Consider the following 16,322-nt stretch of genomic DNA (forward strand, 5'->3'; position numbering starts at 1 on the left):
TGAGCTTGGGGAGGTTGAGGCTGCAGTGAGCCATGATCACGCCACTGCACTCCAGCCTAGGGGACAGAGTGAGACCCTGTCTAAATAAAATAAAATAAAAATTAACCAGGCATGATAGTGTGCACCTGTAGTCTCAGCTACTCGGGAGGCTGAGGCAGGAGGATCACTTGAGCCTAGGAGTTCGAGGCTGCAGCGAGCTGTCATTGCGCCACTGTACTCCAGCCTGGGTGACCAAATGAGACCCTGTCTCAAAAAAAAAAAAGACTGAAGTGAGCCGTTTGTTTGGCCATATGGTAATCAGGTCCTGAATATTGCAAAATAAGCAGGAAAAAAGGGATGGAACAGAGATGCTATAGAAATAAATTTGCAGGCAGGTTGCGGTGGCTCACCCCTATAATCCCAGCACTTTGGGAGGCCGAGGTGGGAGGATCATTTGAGATCAGGAGTTTGAGACCAGCCGTGCCAACATGGTGAAACCCCATCTCTACTAAAAATACAAAAAGTAGCCAGGCGTGCTGGCATACACCTGTAATCCCAGCTACTTGGGAGGCTGAGGCAGGAGAATCACTGGAACCCCAGAGGCGGAGGCTGCAGTGAGCCGAGATCATGCCACTGCACTCCAGCCTGGTTGACAGAGGAAGACTCTGTCTCAAAAAGACACAGAAATTTGCAGGCTGGGCGTGGTGGCTCACGCCTGTAATCCCAGCACTTTGGGAGGCTGAGGCAGGCAGATCACAAAGTCAGGAGTTCAAGACCAGCTTCGCCAACATAGTGAAACCCGTCTCTACTAAAAATACAAAAATTAGCCGGGCATGGTGGCACACACCTGTAGTCCCAGCTACCCAGGAGGCTGAAGCAGGAGAATCACTTGAACCTGGGAGGTGGAGGTTGCAGTGAGCCGAGATCATGCCTCTGCACTCCAGCCTGAGTGATAGAGCGAGACTCCGTCTCGGAAAAATAAATAAACAAATATAAATTTGCTGCTTTTTACTATTTTATTTTTATTATTGAGAGTACATTGCTGTTTTTAAAATGCTTCTTCATTTGCCTTTAACCTACAATACACAAGGGACTCACAGGTTCTGAGTAGCCGCAGCCTCTTCATCTGTAAGATGATGCCAACACACGGGCTATGTCTCTGCCTATGAGGGATCAGGGTGTTTAAATTCAGTACTCAACTTGAGTTGACTAGGGCCTTTCTCCTTATTTAGAATATTAGAATAGGACGGTCACTTCATCTCCACCCATTCTGCAGATGATGCTGCTGAGGCTCAGGATTAGCATTCCTTCATGCTACTCCAGGCAGTTCACAGCTGCTTTTCCCCACCAGGAAGGGAAGGCAGAGGCACATGCACAAAGAGGTAGGGAGAGTCAGCTCAGAGTGTCACACTGACTGCTGGGTAGTGTTAGGTAACCCCGTTGTTAACACCGCATCCAACTATAAAGCGATTTGGTTACAATGAACAGCAACTTAAAAGTGATTTCCTACATTATTAATAGCATCAGTCCATGCAATCAACTTGTTCACCAGAGTCTTCTGAGGACATAACAGATGAATTTTTAACTCCAGACGATGAATATTTTTACTCCTCGACTGCTCAAGAAAACTTAGCTCTAGAGGTAAAAAACGCAGTTCAGGGTAAAGTACATTTTCACCTTTCTCCATTGCCTTATTTCTTTTATTGAGAAAAATAGCTTACATATCAAAGTATATAATGTGTAACAGGGTTTTTTATACCTTTTTTGGTGTCAGGAGTGTGATATGAACCTATGCGCTCATATGTGTTTTGAAAAAACGTCTGAAAGATTTTTTATTTTTGAGGATGGGAGGTCATGTGCAGTTTCTCCCCAAATTTGGTTACTGCATTTATACAGCACTTTGTACTTTTTTTTCAAAACATTTATTTATTTTTTTAAATTTTTTGAGACAGTCTCACTCCATCATCCAGGCTGGAGTGCAGTGGTGTAATCTTGGCTCGCTGCAACCTCTGCCTCCCAGGTTCAAGCGATTCTCCTGCCTCAGCCTCCTGAGTAGCTGGGATTACAGGTGTGCGCCATCACACCCAGCTAATTTTTGTATTTTTAGCAGAGATGGGGTTTCACCATGTTGGTCGGACTGGTCTTGAACTCCTGACCTCGTGATCCGCCCGCCTCGGCCTCCCAAAATGCTGGGATTACAGGTGTGAGCCACCGTGCCTAGATCAAAACATTTTTATTCATGCTACCGAATTCACATATTCTTCCTATTGGGAATGGACGAGGCTATCATTCCTGTCTCTGAGGAAGACTGGTGTTCTGCAGATGTACGGAATTAATTAACTCCAGCCTGACAAGCTTTAGTGATGGGAGAGCCAAGATTGAGGCAAGGGTTCAGCAACAAATATGAGACTGTCCAATATACCAAGTTTTCTTGGGAATCTGCCTAGCTTTTACAAGAACCTGCTGTACAGAGTATTTTCATTTCTAAAATGAATTTTGTTGGATTCTCTTATTTACTTATTTTCTACCCTACCTCCCTGCTAACCTGGCACCTTTTTGGGATCTTTTACCAATATGAAAGGTGGGGTGGAGGAAAGGGAGGATTGTATGTGTCAATCACAGTATTTGACTGATAAGAATTCTAGGATGCATCACAAAGATATAATTTCAGGCCGGGCACAGTAGCTCACGCCTGTAATCCCAGCACTTTGGGAGGCAAAGGTGGGTGGATCGTGAGGTCAGAAGTTCAAGACCATCCTGGCCAAGATGGTGAAACCCCATCTCTACTAAAAATACAAAAATTAGCTGGGCGCAGTGGCAGGTGCCTGTATTCCCAGCTACTCGGGGGGAGGCTGAGGCAGGAGAATTGCTTGAACCCGGAGGTCAGAGGTTGCAGTGAGCTGAGATCATGCCACTGCACTCCAGCCTGGGCAACAGAGTGAGACTCCATCTCAAAAAATATATATATAATTTCAGCTTGGTGTGGTGGCTCATGTCTATAATCACAACACTTTAGGAGGCTGAGGTGGGAGTATTGCCTGAGCTCACGAGTTTGAGAACAGCTTGAGCAACATAGCAGAACCTTGTTTGAAAAAAAGGAAATGAAACATTACTAGTCCCCAAAAGACCCCTTGTGCTTCCCCCATCCAGTCACTGCCTCTTCCAAAAGGAACCATCATTCCGACTTCTTACCTCATAGAGTAGTTTCGCATACCAGACCAGCTTTTAAACCTTATTTAGCTCTTTTGATAAAGCTCCCAAGAACCAAAACATCTTTGTTGGAAGATTGGGATGAACAGGGATAGTGATATAAGGTGGGGGAGTCACATAATTCCTCTTCACAATGGGAGGTGAGGGAGGACTTACTGAGGAGGGACATATGGTACAAATAAGTACTTAATGTCTAGGAAGCAAGTTTGTACTTTTTCTATAAAGACGCAGGGATCTTATGAAGATTTTCAAGATTTAAGAACATCAAGAAATTATTGACCTTTTAATATGTCTGCCTCCAGTGAACCTCCTTTCTTTTGTTCATTTTTAGACCTCGAGTCCCATAGAAGAGGACTTTGAAGGAATACAAGGTGCATTTGCCCAACCTCAAGTCTCTGGTAATAAGCCCTTACGGAAGATTCCTTGAGAATCATTTCCCTTCACTTTCTTCTGTTGGATCACAGATGTTTAGAGCTGGGGGGATCCTGAGGGACAGCCTCGTCCAAACCTTTCATTATATGGTTGAGAAAACCAAGGTTCAATGATTTCTCCTCAATAGAACAAATCCCTTGCTCCTCACCAACCTCATGACATCCATGTGTTGTATTATTTATACCTCCCCTTGCGTTTTTATAGCGTATGTTGTTGTAGTCACTGCTTTTTCCCCCTTTGGTCTCTCAAGCTTTCAGGCTCCTTGGTGTGCCACATAACAAGTGCACAGTTATCTTTGCTAAGCTGACCTGGGGGATTTGCCCAAGCTACATAGCTAGTTTTTGACATAACAAAATTAGAACTAGGTTTCCATGTATTTCTTCTCCCCAGAAGGCAGTGTCACCAGCATTTTCCTTTGCTTGCTTAGCATCTTAGCAAAGAGTTAGTAACAGCTAACAATGCAGATTCAACTTAACATCTACCACTTGGGAGGCCTTGGGTTCTGTATAACTTAGCAGGGGCTTTCTATTAGGTGAGAAGGTAACCTTGGATCCGTAGCCAGGGATGTGTCACCAGACAGACATAAGTTAACTGTTGGCTTTGTTACATTTTTAGAATTGTGTACTCTTGTTCTTTTAAGGTATGCACTCATCTATTTTAAAACTAGGGTTATCCACCTACCAACCTGTGTAACTGTCCATGGTCATGTCTCAACCCTGTAAGCCTAAAGAAGGTGGGGTTATGAACTTACTCGCTTCCTCCACTGCATACTCCAGCTTCCAACTGTAACCTTGTGTAGGCCCCTGCCAGAGTTGGAAGTGTTTTAAGAAGCTGTAAGGTTTTAGATGAACAGTTAAAGTCTCAGCATAATATGTATTGAAAGTCTCCAGAGCCTTGGGCCACCCACCTCTTCCTGCAGAGCCTTTTTTGGACCTGCCTTGTATGTGGCCACTTAACTTGTATTTGGAGGTGAGTTGAGTGGGATGGAAAAGTTTAGGGCAGACAGGTCAGATAACCAGAGTTAGTTTGATACAGACATCTAAAGTATGTGAAAAAGTCTCTGATTTCTACTCCATTCACTTCTTTCTGCCCCTCTCTACCCCCTTTTCCATCTAGTGCTCTGATGTATATCGCCTTCCACATCAGAGGATACAACAGGGGTACAGGATGCAGTGTGCTAGGTTCCAAGCCCCATTCTGCCGCTGACTTTTTCTGCATAAACTTCAGCAAGTCACTTCACCCCAGGGCCCCACTTTCGCCTGGTTTTTTTTTTTTGTTTGTTTGTTTGTTTTTTTTTTTGTTTTTGAGACGGAGTCTCGCTCTGTCGCCCAGGCTGGAGTGCAGTGGCCAGATCTCCGCTCACTGCAAGCTCCGCCTCCCGGGTTCGCGCAATTCTCCTGCCTCAGCCTCCCGAGCAGCTGGGACTACAGGCGCCCGCCACCTCGCCCGGCTTATTTTTTTGTATTTTTAGTAGAGACGGGGTTTCACCGTGTTAGCCAGGATGGTCTCGATCTCCTGACCTCGTGATCCACCCGTCTCGGCCTCCCAAAGTGCTGGGATTACAGGCTTGAGCCACCGCGCCCGGCCTTCGCCTGGTATAAAGTAAAGGAGAGGGTCTGACTCTAAAGTCTCTAAGCTCTAAATGTTGCTTATTAGGAATTAGTTTATGCTTTCTGGATATTTATCATTTTAAAAGAGGGTCAGAGGAAGAGGAACCCCTAATGTCTCTCCACTGGTGGAGTTTCAGAGCTACTTGGTAGCTGTGAAAGGTGGCATTGTTCTGGTGGGCCTTTATAGTGTCTACCAGACCACCTGGACCTAAGGAATGGGATGGGGGTGGGGGAGTCATGGGCATTTGGAAACAGGGCTGGATGCTCCATCTGCCCCCTTTTTTATTAACTAGGACAGTACAGTGGTGGAAAGGAAAATGGATATTGGCCCTGCCTGCCTGGAGGTCTGCGAAGCAAAGGATGCTCCGTCTGCCCCCTTCTCTATAAGCTAGGACAGTACAGTGGTGGGAAGGAAAATGGATACTGGCCCCGCCTGCCTGGAGCAAAGCATCTTACTGAGAATTGGGGAGGAGTAACTTCAAATAACTTGATGCCAAGGAGAACAGAAGACTGTTGAATTAGCTCCTCAGTACTCAAGACTCCACCCCCGCCCCTACTCTTTAGGTGGTGTTTGATGGCCAAGTGGCATAGTTAAAGTTCGGGACTGTTTAGTTAACAAACAGTTCTTGTTTTCAACGCCCCCTGCTGTCTGTTCACAGGAACCCGGTCAGTTTGCCTTCTTAAAAGGACAAAACAACGTTTGTCTCCAGAAATAACTGTGGTTATAACTGAAAGGCCAGTAAATAACTTGATTGTATTCTGAGTGTCAGAATATAGTTCTGTGCTCTGAGCAAGGAAAATAAACTTTCAGAGCAAAAACCTCTTCTACAGCACTCAATCCAAACCCAATTAGGGCAGCACTTTGTTTATCCGGATTATTTCTAATTCTGGACCAGACAAAGGGACATTCTAGGGAATGATGATAATAATTTGGCTTGACAAAGATCAGTTAAAAAAAAAAATTATTTTATGCTTTCAGGTGAGGAAAAGTTCCAGATGAGAAAAATTCTTGGAAAGAATGCTGAGATTTTGCCCAGGTCTCAATTTCAACCTATACGAAGGTATGGGCTGTTTTATCTTATGCGGTTTCAGACTCATAGATGTGGTGTTAAATGGTGATAATGCCCCATGTTTATATATTGCTTGTCTTCAAATGTATTAGCTACTATCTTATCAAAGTTAGCTTTGGGCAGCTTAGCTTTGTTAGGACTTGTGCAGTACAATTTGAGGGGTAGAGTCATCACCTTTACTTAGATCCTGACTCTGACTTTCTGTTCATGTGACTTTGTCAAGGTTCTCAGCCACTCTATTCTATTTTCCCATCTGTGAAGTAGGGATAAGAATCCTTACTGAGAATGTTGACAATAGGAACTTAAAGTAATAATATAACTCCTGGGCATTTATCCCAGAGAGATGAAAATTTACATTTACACAGAAATACATATGGGAACATTTATAACAAATTTATCCATAATATCTCCACACTGGAAACCCAGATGTCCTTCACCAAGTAAATGATTAAACAGACTTTGGTACATCCATACCATTGAGTGCTACTCAGCAGTGAAAAGGAATAAACTATTGATACATGCAACAACTTGGCTAAATTTCCAGAGAATTATGCTGAGTAGGAAAAGCAATCCCAAAAAGTTATTTACTGTGTGATTCCATTAATATAACATTCTTGAAATGATGAAATTATAAAAATAAAGAACAAATGAGTGGTTGCCAGCGGTTAAGGAAGGGGTGGGGAAAGGAGGGAAGTAAGTATAGCTGTAAACCAGAAATATGAGGGTGGTAGAAATGTTCTGTATCTTGACTGTATCAATGTCAATATCCTGGTTGTGATACTGTCCTACAGATTTGCAAGATGTTACCATTGGGATAAAGTGGGCAAAGTGTTTTTTTTTTTTTTTGAGATGGAGTTTCACTCTTGTTGCATGATCTCAGCTCACTGCAACCTCCACCTCCCGGGTTCAAGCGATTCTCCTGCCTCAGCCTCCCAAGTAGCTGGAATTATAGGTGCATGCCACCACACCTGGCTAATTTTGTATTTTTAGTAGAGATGGGGTTTCACCATGTTGGCCAGGCTGGCCTCAAACTCTTGACCTCAGGTGATCCACCTGCCTCGGTCTCCCACAGTGCTGGGATTACAGGCGTGAGCCACCACACTCAGCCGGTAAAGTGTATTTCTTGCCTGTGACTCTACAATTACCTCAAAAGAAAAGTTTAAATTAAAAAATTCATAGTTGATATAAAGTATCTGGCACAATAACATTCAATTTATTTTCTTCTCTCTGGGCCTCAATTTCCTTAATTATAATTATTACAGCTAGTATTTCCTAAATATCTAGCATATGCCAGGCACTGTTTCATTGTCTAATTTAATCCACATTAACAACCCCGTGAGGCACATACTATTGCCTCCATTTTGTCAATAAGGAAAGCAAAGTTCAGAGAGTTTAAATATTTTTTTCTAAGGTCACACAGCTAGTCAGTCAGGATAGACTAGATTATGCTATATATAGTAAACAACCCCCAAATTTTAGTGGTTTAAAACAGGTTTCTTCTTTGCTCCTGCTTCATTTCCGTGGCTCATGGCTTGGCCAGGAATGTTCTGTGCTGTATTACCTTCTATCAGACTTAGGCTGAGGGAGGCCCCGTTTTTGTGCTTCCTTCATTGCTAAGGCAGGAAAAATGGAAAATGGTGAGTTGTGCACTGGCTGTTAAAGTTTCTGCCCAGAAGTGACTCATCGCTTTCACTCGTATTTTATTGGTTAAAACAAGTCCTGTGGTCATTTATGTAAATCAAGAGGGCCAAAAAGTGCTGTTCTATTATGTGCCTAGAAGGAGAAACGAACATTTTTGGAAACAGAATAAAGTCACAACTCAACCCCAAATCCGTGATCTTTCATTTATATCATTGGTCTCACGGGATTTTTGCAAGGATTAAAAATGTGAAGGTCAGGCACGGGGGCTCACGCCTGTAATCCCAGCACTTTGGGAGGCCAAGGCAGGCGGATCATCTGAGGTCAGGAGTTTGAGATCAGCCTGATCAACATGGAGAAACCCCGTCTCTACTAAAAATACAAAAAATTAGCTGGGCGTAGTGGCGCATGCCTGTAATCCCAGCTACTTGGGAGGCTGAGGCAGGAGAATCGCTTGAACCCAGGAGGCGAAGGTTGCTGTGAGCTGAGATCGTGCCACTGCACTCCAGCCTGGGCAACAAGAGCGAGACTCTGTCTCAAAAAAAAAAAAAAAAAAATGCGAAAACATATGGAAGGATTTAGCATGGGATCTGCCTTATAGTTAATGTTCAGTGAGTACTGAAATTGAATCTTAAGTATTGGTTAAAGTAGAAACGGGTCAAGTTTATCTTCACTATTCTGGCCATTTTTTGGTACAAGCCTCTCTGGCCTCTCCTAGTACACTATACCAGGAAGCTTCTTACAGGTGCTAAGGCCTCGTGGCTGTGCCCCTTTGCTCCAATATCTCACCTCCCAGCAAAGTTCCTGTGCTCTGTTGATTTTCTCATGAACTTGCTCACGGTCATATAGAGTCTTTAACTGATTTCAGAGCTGACCCTTAGAGAGTATTTATTCAATCTCTGGAGAGAAAATTGAGGCCCAGGCCCAGACACTCAGAGAACTTACAGCTAGTAGTACAGCCAGAACCAGAACTCACACTTTTTTTTTTTTTTTTTTCTTTTTCTTTGGAGATGGAGTCTCACTCTTGTTGCCCAGGCTGGAGTGCAATGGCGCGATCTCGGCTCACTGCAACCTCTGCCTCCTGGGTTCAAGCGATTCTCCTGCCTTAGCCTCCTGAGTAGCTGGAATTACAGGTGCATGCCACCACGCCCAGCTAATTTTTGTATTTTTAGTAGAGACGGGGTTTCACTATGTTGGCCAGGATGGTCTCAATCTCTTGACCTCGTGACCCACCTGCCTTGGTCTCCCAAAGTGCTGGGATTACAGGCATGAGCCACTGTGCCCAGCACAGAACTCACACTTTCTACTCCTGAGCTTAGTGCCCTTTCCTCTGCGTCTCACACTGGGCTGATCAACTGGTTCCTTGTACCAAGTTAGTGTACTTTGTTCACAGAGGGGATTTATGTAATTTTCTTACTTTCTTTCTCACAGTACTGAAGATGAACAAGAAGAGACATCAAAAGAGTCACTAAAGGAACTGAAAGAGAAAGACATGTACGATCACCAAAGAGAGTGTCTAGGGATGCTTGTGTAAAGTCTTGGTTTTAAGGGAATAGTATATTCTTGTTTGTAAGAATCTTTCCATTTTTATGTGTAGACTTAATGTGAGTATGCTGCTTCTTTCACCAAAAAGTTGTTATCAAATTGGTGATGTGATTTATAACTAATAGCAGCTTACATTCAAGGAAATGTAGTGACGATAATAATAAGTTTATGCTTAAGGTAGGTTAAATCTGTTTTCCACATAAATATCCTGGAAATATGGAATATTTCATCTATGTAAATAGTTTATTTTAAGCTGCTGATATGTTTAAAGTTACAATATCTGGCAAAGAAAGTCTCTATGGTGCCAGGTGTGGTGGCTCACGCCTGTAATCCCAGCACCTTGGGAGGCCAAGGCAGGCTGATCACCTGAGGTCAGGAGTTTGTGACCAGCCTGGCCAACATGGTGAAATCCCATCTCTACTAAAAATACTAAAATTAGCCAGGCGTGGTGGCACACGCTTGTAGTCCCAGCTACCCGGGAGGCTGAGGCAGGAGAATCACTTGAACCCAGGAGGTGGAGGTTGCAGTGAGCCAAGATCGTGCCATTGCACTCCATCCTGGGTGACAAGAGCAAAACTCCGTCTCAAAAAGAGAGAAAAAAAAAATCTCTGTGGTAATAAAGAATATTTAAAAAAAAGTTACAATCTCTTTTAAATATGTTCTCTAATATTCTCTTTAAGATATATAAGATGTTCTAAGATATTCTCTAATTCTGGCCTGTTGCCACATACAAATTTTGCTAAGAATATACTTAAAAAATACTTGTCAGGAATATATTGTTTGATTTTTCTAGCCATCTTCTCATCATTATTGTGTGCTCTTAATTCTTTAGATCATTGACAGACATTCAAGACCTGTCTAGTATTTCCTATGAACCAGACAGCTCTTTTAAGGAAGCTTCATGCAAAACACCCAAAATAAACCATGCACCTACCAGTGTCAGCACTCCACTCAGCCCAGGTAATCACAGGGAAAAGAAGTGTTTGGGGAGAAGAACTTACAGCCCCAGCCCATTGGCTCTGGGAAGCCAAGCTGTGGGATCACAGCTGATGGCTGTGTTGTCACAGTGCAAAGGTTTTTCCTTAGGGCCAAAGCTGGATAATCCCATTGTAGGCCAAGGGGGCAGGGTGATGGTGGTGGTGATTATTGGGCAGCCATTAGGAGGTTTTGGTTAGAACTGCAGTGGTAAAGCCATGCAAATACTAGGTCTCCTCTAAGTGCTACTGAATTTAGAACAAAAACATTGAGCTTTGTAGAGTTTGCAACTTAAAACAGTACCTTGTGCTTAAATTTTATATAGTTCTTAAGTCCTGCAACCATATGCAACCAGCATCAAATATCCTGTCTTTAGTGGCCTTACTTCCAATATATTTGTGGTTTAAAAAATCTCCCTTTATTTTATTTTGATAAAGTTTAGAGGACAAGTTTAGAGACTATTATTTTTTATACCATGAGGAGCTGTGTCAATGATTATTTCAGTAATTTTTTTTTTTTTTTTAAAGACAGAGTCTCATTCTGTCGCCCAGGCTGGAGTGCAGTGGTGCAACCTCGGCTCACTGCAAGCTCTGCCTCCCGGGTTCACGTCATTCTTCTGCCTCAGCCTCCTGAGTAACTGGGACTACAGGCGCCCGCCACCACACCCGGCTAATGTTTTGTATTTTTAGTAGAGACGGGGTTTCACCGTGTTAGCCAGGATGGTCTCAATCTCCTGACCTCATGATCCGCCCCCCTTGGCCTCCCAAAGTGCTGGGATTACAGGCGTGAGCCACCGCACCTGGCCTTATTTTAGTTATTAGCAATTTGGAAAATCCTTAGTATAGGTATAAGTTTGTGGGTTTGGATGTTTTCTTTTGTTTGTTTTTTTAATATAAAGGATTCATTTCTGCACATCATATTGGGGCAGAAAAAAACAAAAATGAATGGAAAAAGGGAAAAAAGAGAAATAATATAAAGGATTCAGACAGTAACCTCCTGCTTTTCTCCAACAGGGTCAGTTTCTTCAGCTGCCAGTCAGTATAAAGACTGCATTGAAAGTATCACATTTCAGGTTAAGACAGAGTCTGCCTCTTGCTGGAACAGTCAAGAATTTATTCAAACTTTGTCTGATGAATTTATAAGTGTCCGAGAGAGAGCAAAGAAACTGGATTCTCTCCTTACTGCCTCTGAAACTTGCCCTTCAAGACTGCCTGGTCTTGTAAGTATATCAATTCCACGTTGCAAACTCATGGAGTCAGCCCAAAGGGCCAGTGACCCAAACTGCCAAGATTTCTCCAAATTCATTAAGAAGGGAAGAAATAAGCTGGGTCCTCTCCTGGGTTCCCTGGGACTCCTCTCTTGAGTCTATATTATGGGAGGCTTAAGTTTTGCTTCCTCCTTAAAGCCTCTCCTGGTTACTTCCCTGAGAGTTTTGATCGATCTCTACTGTTCCCTGAACTCCTGAACTAATAACCTGCAGGAAAAACACTTAATGGTATACTGCCTTCTTCTCCTCTTCTACTTCTTCCTCCTTTTTTTTTTTTTTTTTTTTTTTTCTTTTCCTCTCCCTTTCTCATATGTGTAGCCTCTTCAGGAAAACTACAAGTTCTGGCCAGGCACGGTGGCTCAAGCCTATAATCCCAGCACTTTGGGAGACCGAGGCAGGCAGATCACTTGATTTCAGGAGTTTGAGACCAGCCTGGGCAGCATGACGAAATCCTATGTCTACGAAAGATACAGAGAATTAGCCGGGACATGGTGCCATGTGCCTGTAGTTTCAGCTACACAGGAGGCTGAGGTGGGAGGATTACCTGAGCCCAGGAGGTCGAGGTTGCAGTGAACTGTGATTGCACCACTACACTCCAGCCTGGGCGACAGAGTGAGACCCTGTCTCAAAAAAAAAAAAAAGAAAGAAAGAAAAGTACAAGTTCCTTTATGAAAAATTGTCAACTTTTTTGGCATTTGGCTCAAAAAAGGTCTCACTTTGAAGTAGGGAAATGACAAGGAATTTTATGTGTTCATTTAACAAAACATTAATTGGGGAAATTCTAAGTGCCGGGCACCATGTCAGGCCCTCCTCAAGGCATCCCAGTGTCAATAAGACATAATCCCTGCCTCTAAGGAATTCACTGTCTAGTGAGAAAGACAGGCCTGATGTAACACAGCGGTAAGTACTGAGTGCTGAGGAGGCAGTCAGGGATAAGAAGGCTTCCCAGGCTGGATGTGGTGGCTCACACCTGTAATCCCACCACTTTGGGAGGCTGAAGTGGGTGGATCATTTGAGGTCAGGAGTTTGAGACCAGCCTGGCCAACATGGTGAAACCCCGTCTCTACTAAAAATACAAAAAAAAAATTGGCTGGGCGTGGTGGTACACACCTGTATTCCCAGCTACTTGGGAGGCTGAGGCAGGAGAATTGCATGAACCCGGGAGGCGAAGGTTGCAGTGAGCTGAGATTGTGCCACTGCACTCCAGCCTGGGCAACAGAGTGAGACTCCATCTCAAAAAAAAAAAAAGAAGGCTTCCCAGAGGAGGTGACATGTGAGTGAGTTTGACTTAATCAACAAAACAACTAGAAATGACTGAGCTGCATGCATATGCCTTTTTAGCTCAACACACATGACAGTTACCATGTTTATCTCTTATAGAAAAGATTGTCTTCATTTATTGGGGCTGGATCCTCCAGCCTTGTTAAGGCATGTGACTCATCACCACCCCATGCCACCCAGAGAAGGAGCCTGCCTAAAGGTACCCTGTGTTTAATATCAAAATAGAAGTTTATAATCTAGGAGGCTTAAATTGATGCTTATCAATCTTTGATGCCACAATAGGTTCAGACAGAAATGCTGTTTTCCCCATGATTATAAAAGTAAAACACACTCATTGTAGAAAACTTGGAGAATAAATAAAAGCTTAAAAAAGAAGGTGACTATACTTTTTTAACCTCACGTACTTTTTTTTGCATATCTTTTAAATGTTTTTATAAATATATAATAATGTGTTTTAGCATAGTGAGATCATATTGTGTATCAGTTCTGGACTGCTTTATTCCCTTGATATATTTTGAGGCTTTTCCCTTGTTATTAAAAATTGCTCATAAATATATTTAGTAGTTATAGTCCATTCTACTTGTTGCTTAACCATTTTCTTACGTGTAAGATTTATATCATTTTCCACTTTTTGCTCTTTGTACATAATTTTTTATCTGTACCTCCGATCCTTTCCTTAGGATAGATTCTTGGAAGACAGTTTCCAAATCACGAGGTCTGAGAATATTAGTAGTCTTGAGGCATATTACCTTTATTACTTTAATTTTAACGTCTTCTGTCTTTGGTATAACTCTTGGAATTTCCCTCAGGGGGATAGAGATTTTGTAAATTATGTTGAGGTTTGGTTAATGTTATAATTGAGCACTTGGGGCAAGACCCAAAGTATGATTGCCTCTAAATCCCCTGGCCTGATAATATTTAGTTAAAGGCCTCCTACTTTGTGCTTTTGTTCATTTTGGCTGGTCCAGAACCTCTGTATTCCTCCAGCAGCCCTGGTCCAGATTGAGCCACTTAGTAAGAATTTGTAAAATATCCTTAGGAAGAGAGGGGCATCGATCAAGCAGTACCAGGGTAAGGGCTGATGTAGGAAAGGAAAGGGATTGGGGTAAAAGTGGGGAGTAAAGACCATTCACATGTTAGGAGGTCTCTACTGGAACTATTATGTAAGAGGTTTCCTTCCTCCTTAGTTTGTTTCATCATTGAGAGAAATCCTCAGTCAAGTCTATGTGAGAGCCTAGAAAAATTCAGTTCAGGTCCAGAGAGGTGTTAAGACATTTTCCCTTTTGCCTTTTTTAAGAACTAGTAGAAGCCTTCTCACAGCATCACATTGATGAGCTGCCGCCACCATCTCAGGAACTACTTGATGAAATTGGTAAGAGACGTTCAACACAGAATATACTTCTCGGCCCTGTTAGTTATGTCACTGACCACAATATGGTGTCTTTGTCTCAAGTATGAACACTAGTATCAAAGGCTCTGTGACAGCCTGGTTGAATATAGGAAGGGGCAGTTTTCCAAAATTTAGGAAGGGGCAATTTTCCAATAAAATGAGCCACAGCCTGGCCAGGATGATTGGCTTGTATCAGTTGTCATTTTGTTACTTAAAGGACTTATGTTGATGAATCTAAGGGGAAATAACATTCAAGGGGTTTATTATGATGAATTTCTTTTATTAAAGGAGTTCTTATCTCCTTTTCAGACCAAACCAGCCATTCCTTTGAGGCCTGAGGTCTGGCTGCCCAGGCCAAGACACCTGTGCTTTCAGTTTTGCCATTAGCTGTAGGTATTAAAGGTATTGAAATTGTGAATAAATCCCCCTCCTAAGAACAGGGAAGTCAGTGGCACAAAACCTAAAGATACCAGAATTTTCAGGCAGAGACTGAGCAGTACCAACCAAATTTTTTTTGCAGCTGATTGGCTGGCCCTGTCCAGCTGGTCTGATGCTGAAAGTAAATGTTGCATGGTTATGGAAACTGGGGGCAGGTGGTCTGTTTTCCTAGGAAAGACCTGACTGCTCCTTTTTGACAGCCTGGCCAACCAGCCCTTCACCCTCAGAAAATGCATCTCATCAGACTCTGGATAGTCCAGTTCTTGTTATGGGACCTATAGAGAATTTCCTGAGGGGCACCCCTTGGTTTTCAGGGTCTCTGAGGTTTTGTGTTTCATAAAGGAGGAGGTAAATCAGAATTTTCAGGTCTGACTCAGTGGACAGCTCTCTCCAGGCTTATTGTCATAACCCTTAGCTCTTGTCCCTTGGCCTGATGAATGTGGGTGGAGCCAGTCAGTGCTGTCAGACCTTCCTTGGTTTCTTTCTTTTTCCATGGTCATAGGACCTTTCTTGCTTCACTTTACCCTTCCCCCAGTGCCACAGTGTTGTAGAGTCACAGAGTTGTTGGGTCAGGCTCTTAGAGCCCACACTCCCACCCCTGCTTTCCATATCTGGAATTTCCCAGGCAGTCCTTGCAAATTCCTCCTTTCTGGTTGCTCTCCTTAAAATAACAGTACTGCTGAGAGTGGAGGTCACTCCACACGTGTTCTGCTCAGGTAGATTCTTAGTATTATTTGTTCTTGGTCGTAGTTTAAGGCAGTATTGTAGGCTCCTTTGCAGTTTGACCATAGCTGATACTTTTTCTCTGGATCCTGCTGTCTTCCCTCTGTAGTTGCTGTGTAAACCTTCCATTCACCTCCTCCATTTCAGCAGCTGTGTTACCAGACTTTGTCCTGGACTCTGGCCTAATGGTGCTGCTGCACCCCAGCACAGTTTGCAGAAGCCTTCCCTCATTTCACTTATGGGAATTATCTGGGCCTCATTTAGCTTATGGGTTTCTAGGTGATGTCTGCACTTTGAGATGGGTCGGTAATTTTGCAGAAAGACAAAGGGCAGAGGGCACTTGAGTAGTTTCTTCTGATAATGGGCTTGCCCGCCCAATTACTATGTATCATCACTCTGTTGTTTCCCCTAAAGAGACATTTGGGAAGTTACTGGAACTCTCAACTGCTATTTTGGAGGGCTCACATCCAAAGCTCTAGGCTCCTGACAGGTGTACAAAGTGGAAGGTTCTTTGGAACTAGGATACAGATGATCATTTAAGATCTGCACTACTTTTAACAAGGACAAAAATGGATTTTTAAAATTTCAAATTATATTAAATGATCTTATGGGGACCCTTGACACCCATGGCTGCCAGGTAGGGCTGCTTCCTGCACTGCAGGAAGGGAGAAGACCTGCATCAGCACAGAAGAGGACCATGCCAACGAGCTCAGGGTGGCTTGTCTGTGCTGCCTCCCAGCTTGCTCTGCTTCGCAGAGCACTTT

The 16,322-nt window shown here is 43.2% G+C and overlaps 1 protein-coding gene across 4 annotated transcripts in view; it reads left to right on the forward strand.

Annotated features, from left to right (window-relative positions):
• Positions 1-16,322, forward strand: part of TEX14 (testis expressed 14, intercellular bridge forming factor) — a 143,382-nt gene that overhangs the window by 116,208 nt on the left and 10,852 nt on the right. For 2 of the 4 annotated variants that reach the window (XM_025361598.1, XM_025361600.1), the window contains exons 20-27: positions 1,501-1,620; positions 3,521-3,587; positions 6,211-6,292; positions 9,371-9,433; positions 10,317-10,444; positions 11,473-11,678; positions 13,107-13,206; positions 14,311-14,379. In XM_025361598.1, coding sequence (XP_025217383.1) covers positions 1,501-1,620; positions 3,521-3,587; positions 6,211-6,292; positions 9,371-9,433; positions 10,317-10,444; positions 11,473-11,678; positions 13,107-13,206; positions 14,311-14,379 — 835 coding nt within the window. The remainder of the gene's footprint in view (positions 1-1,500; positions 1,621-3,520; positions 3,588-6,210; positions 6,293-9,370; positions 9,434-10,316; positions 10,445-11,472; positions 11,679-13,106; positions 13,207-14,310; positions 14,380-16,322) is intronic. The other 2 variants (XM_025361601.1, XM_025361602.1) reach the window with 1 other exon arrangement.

Source organism: Theropithecus gelada, chromosome 16, assembly GCF_003255815.1.
Source record: "Theropithecus gelada isolate Dixy chromosome 16, Tgel_1.0, whole genome shotgun sequence".
NCBI classification, from domain to species: Eukaryota; Metazoa; Chordata; class Mammalia; order Primates; family Cercopithecidae; genus Theropithecus; species Theropithecus gelada.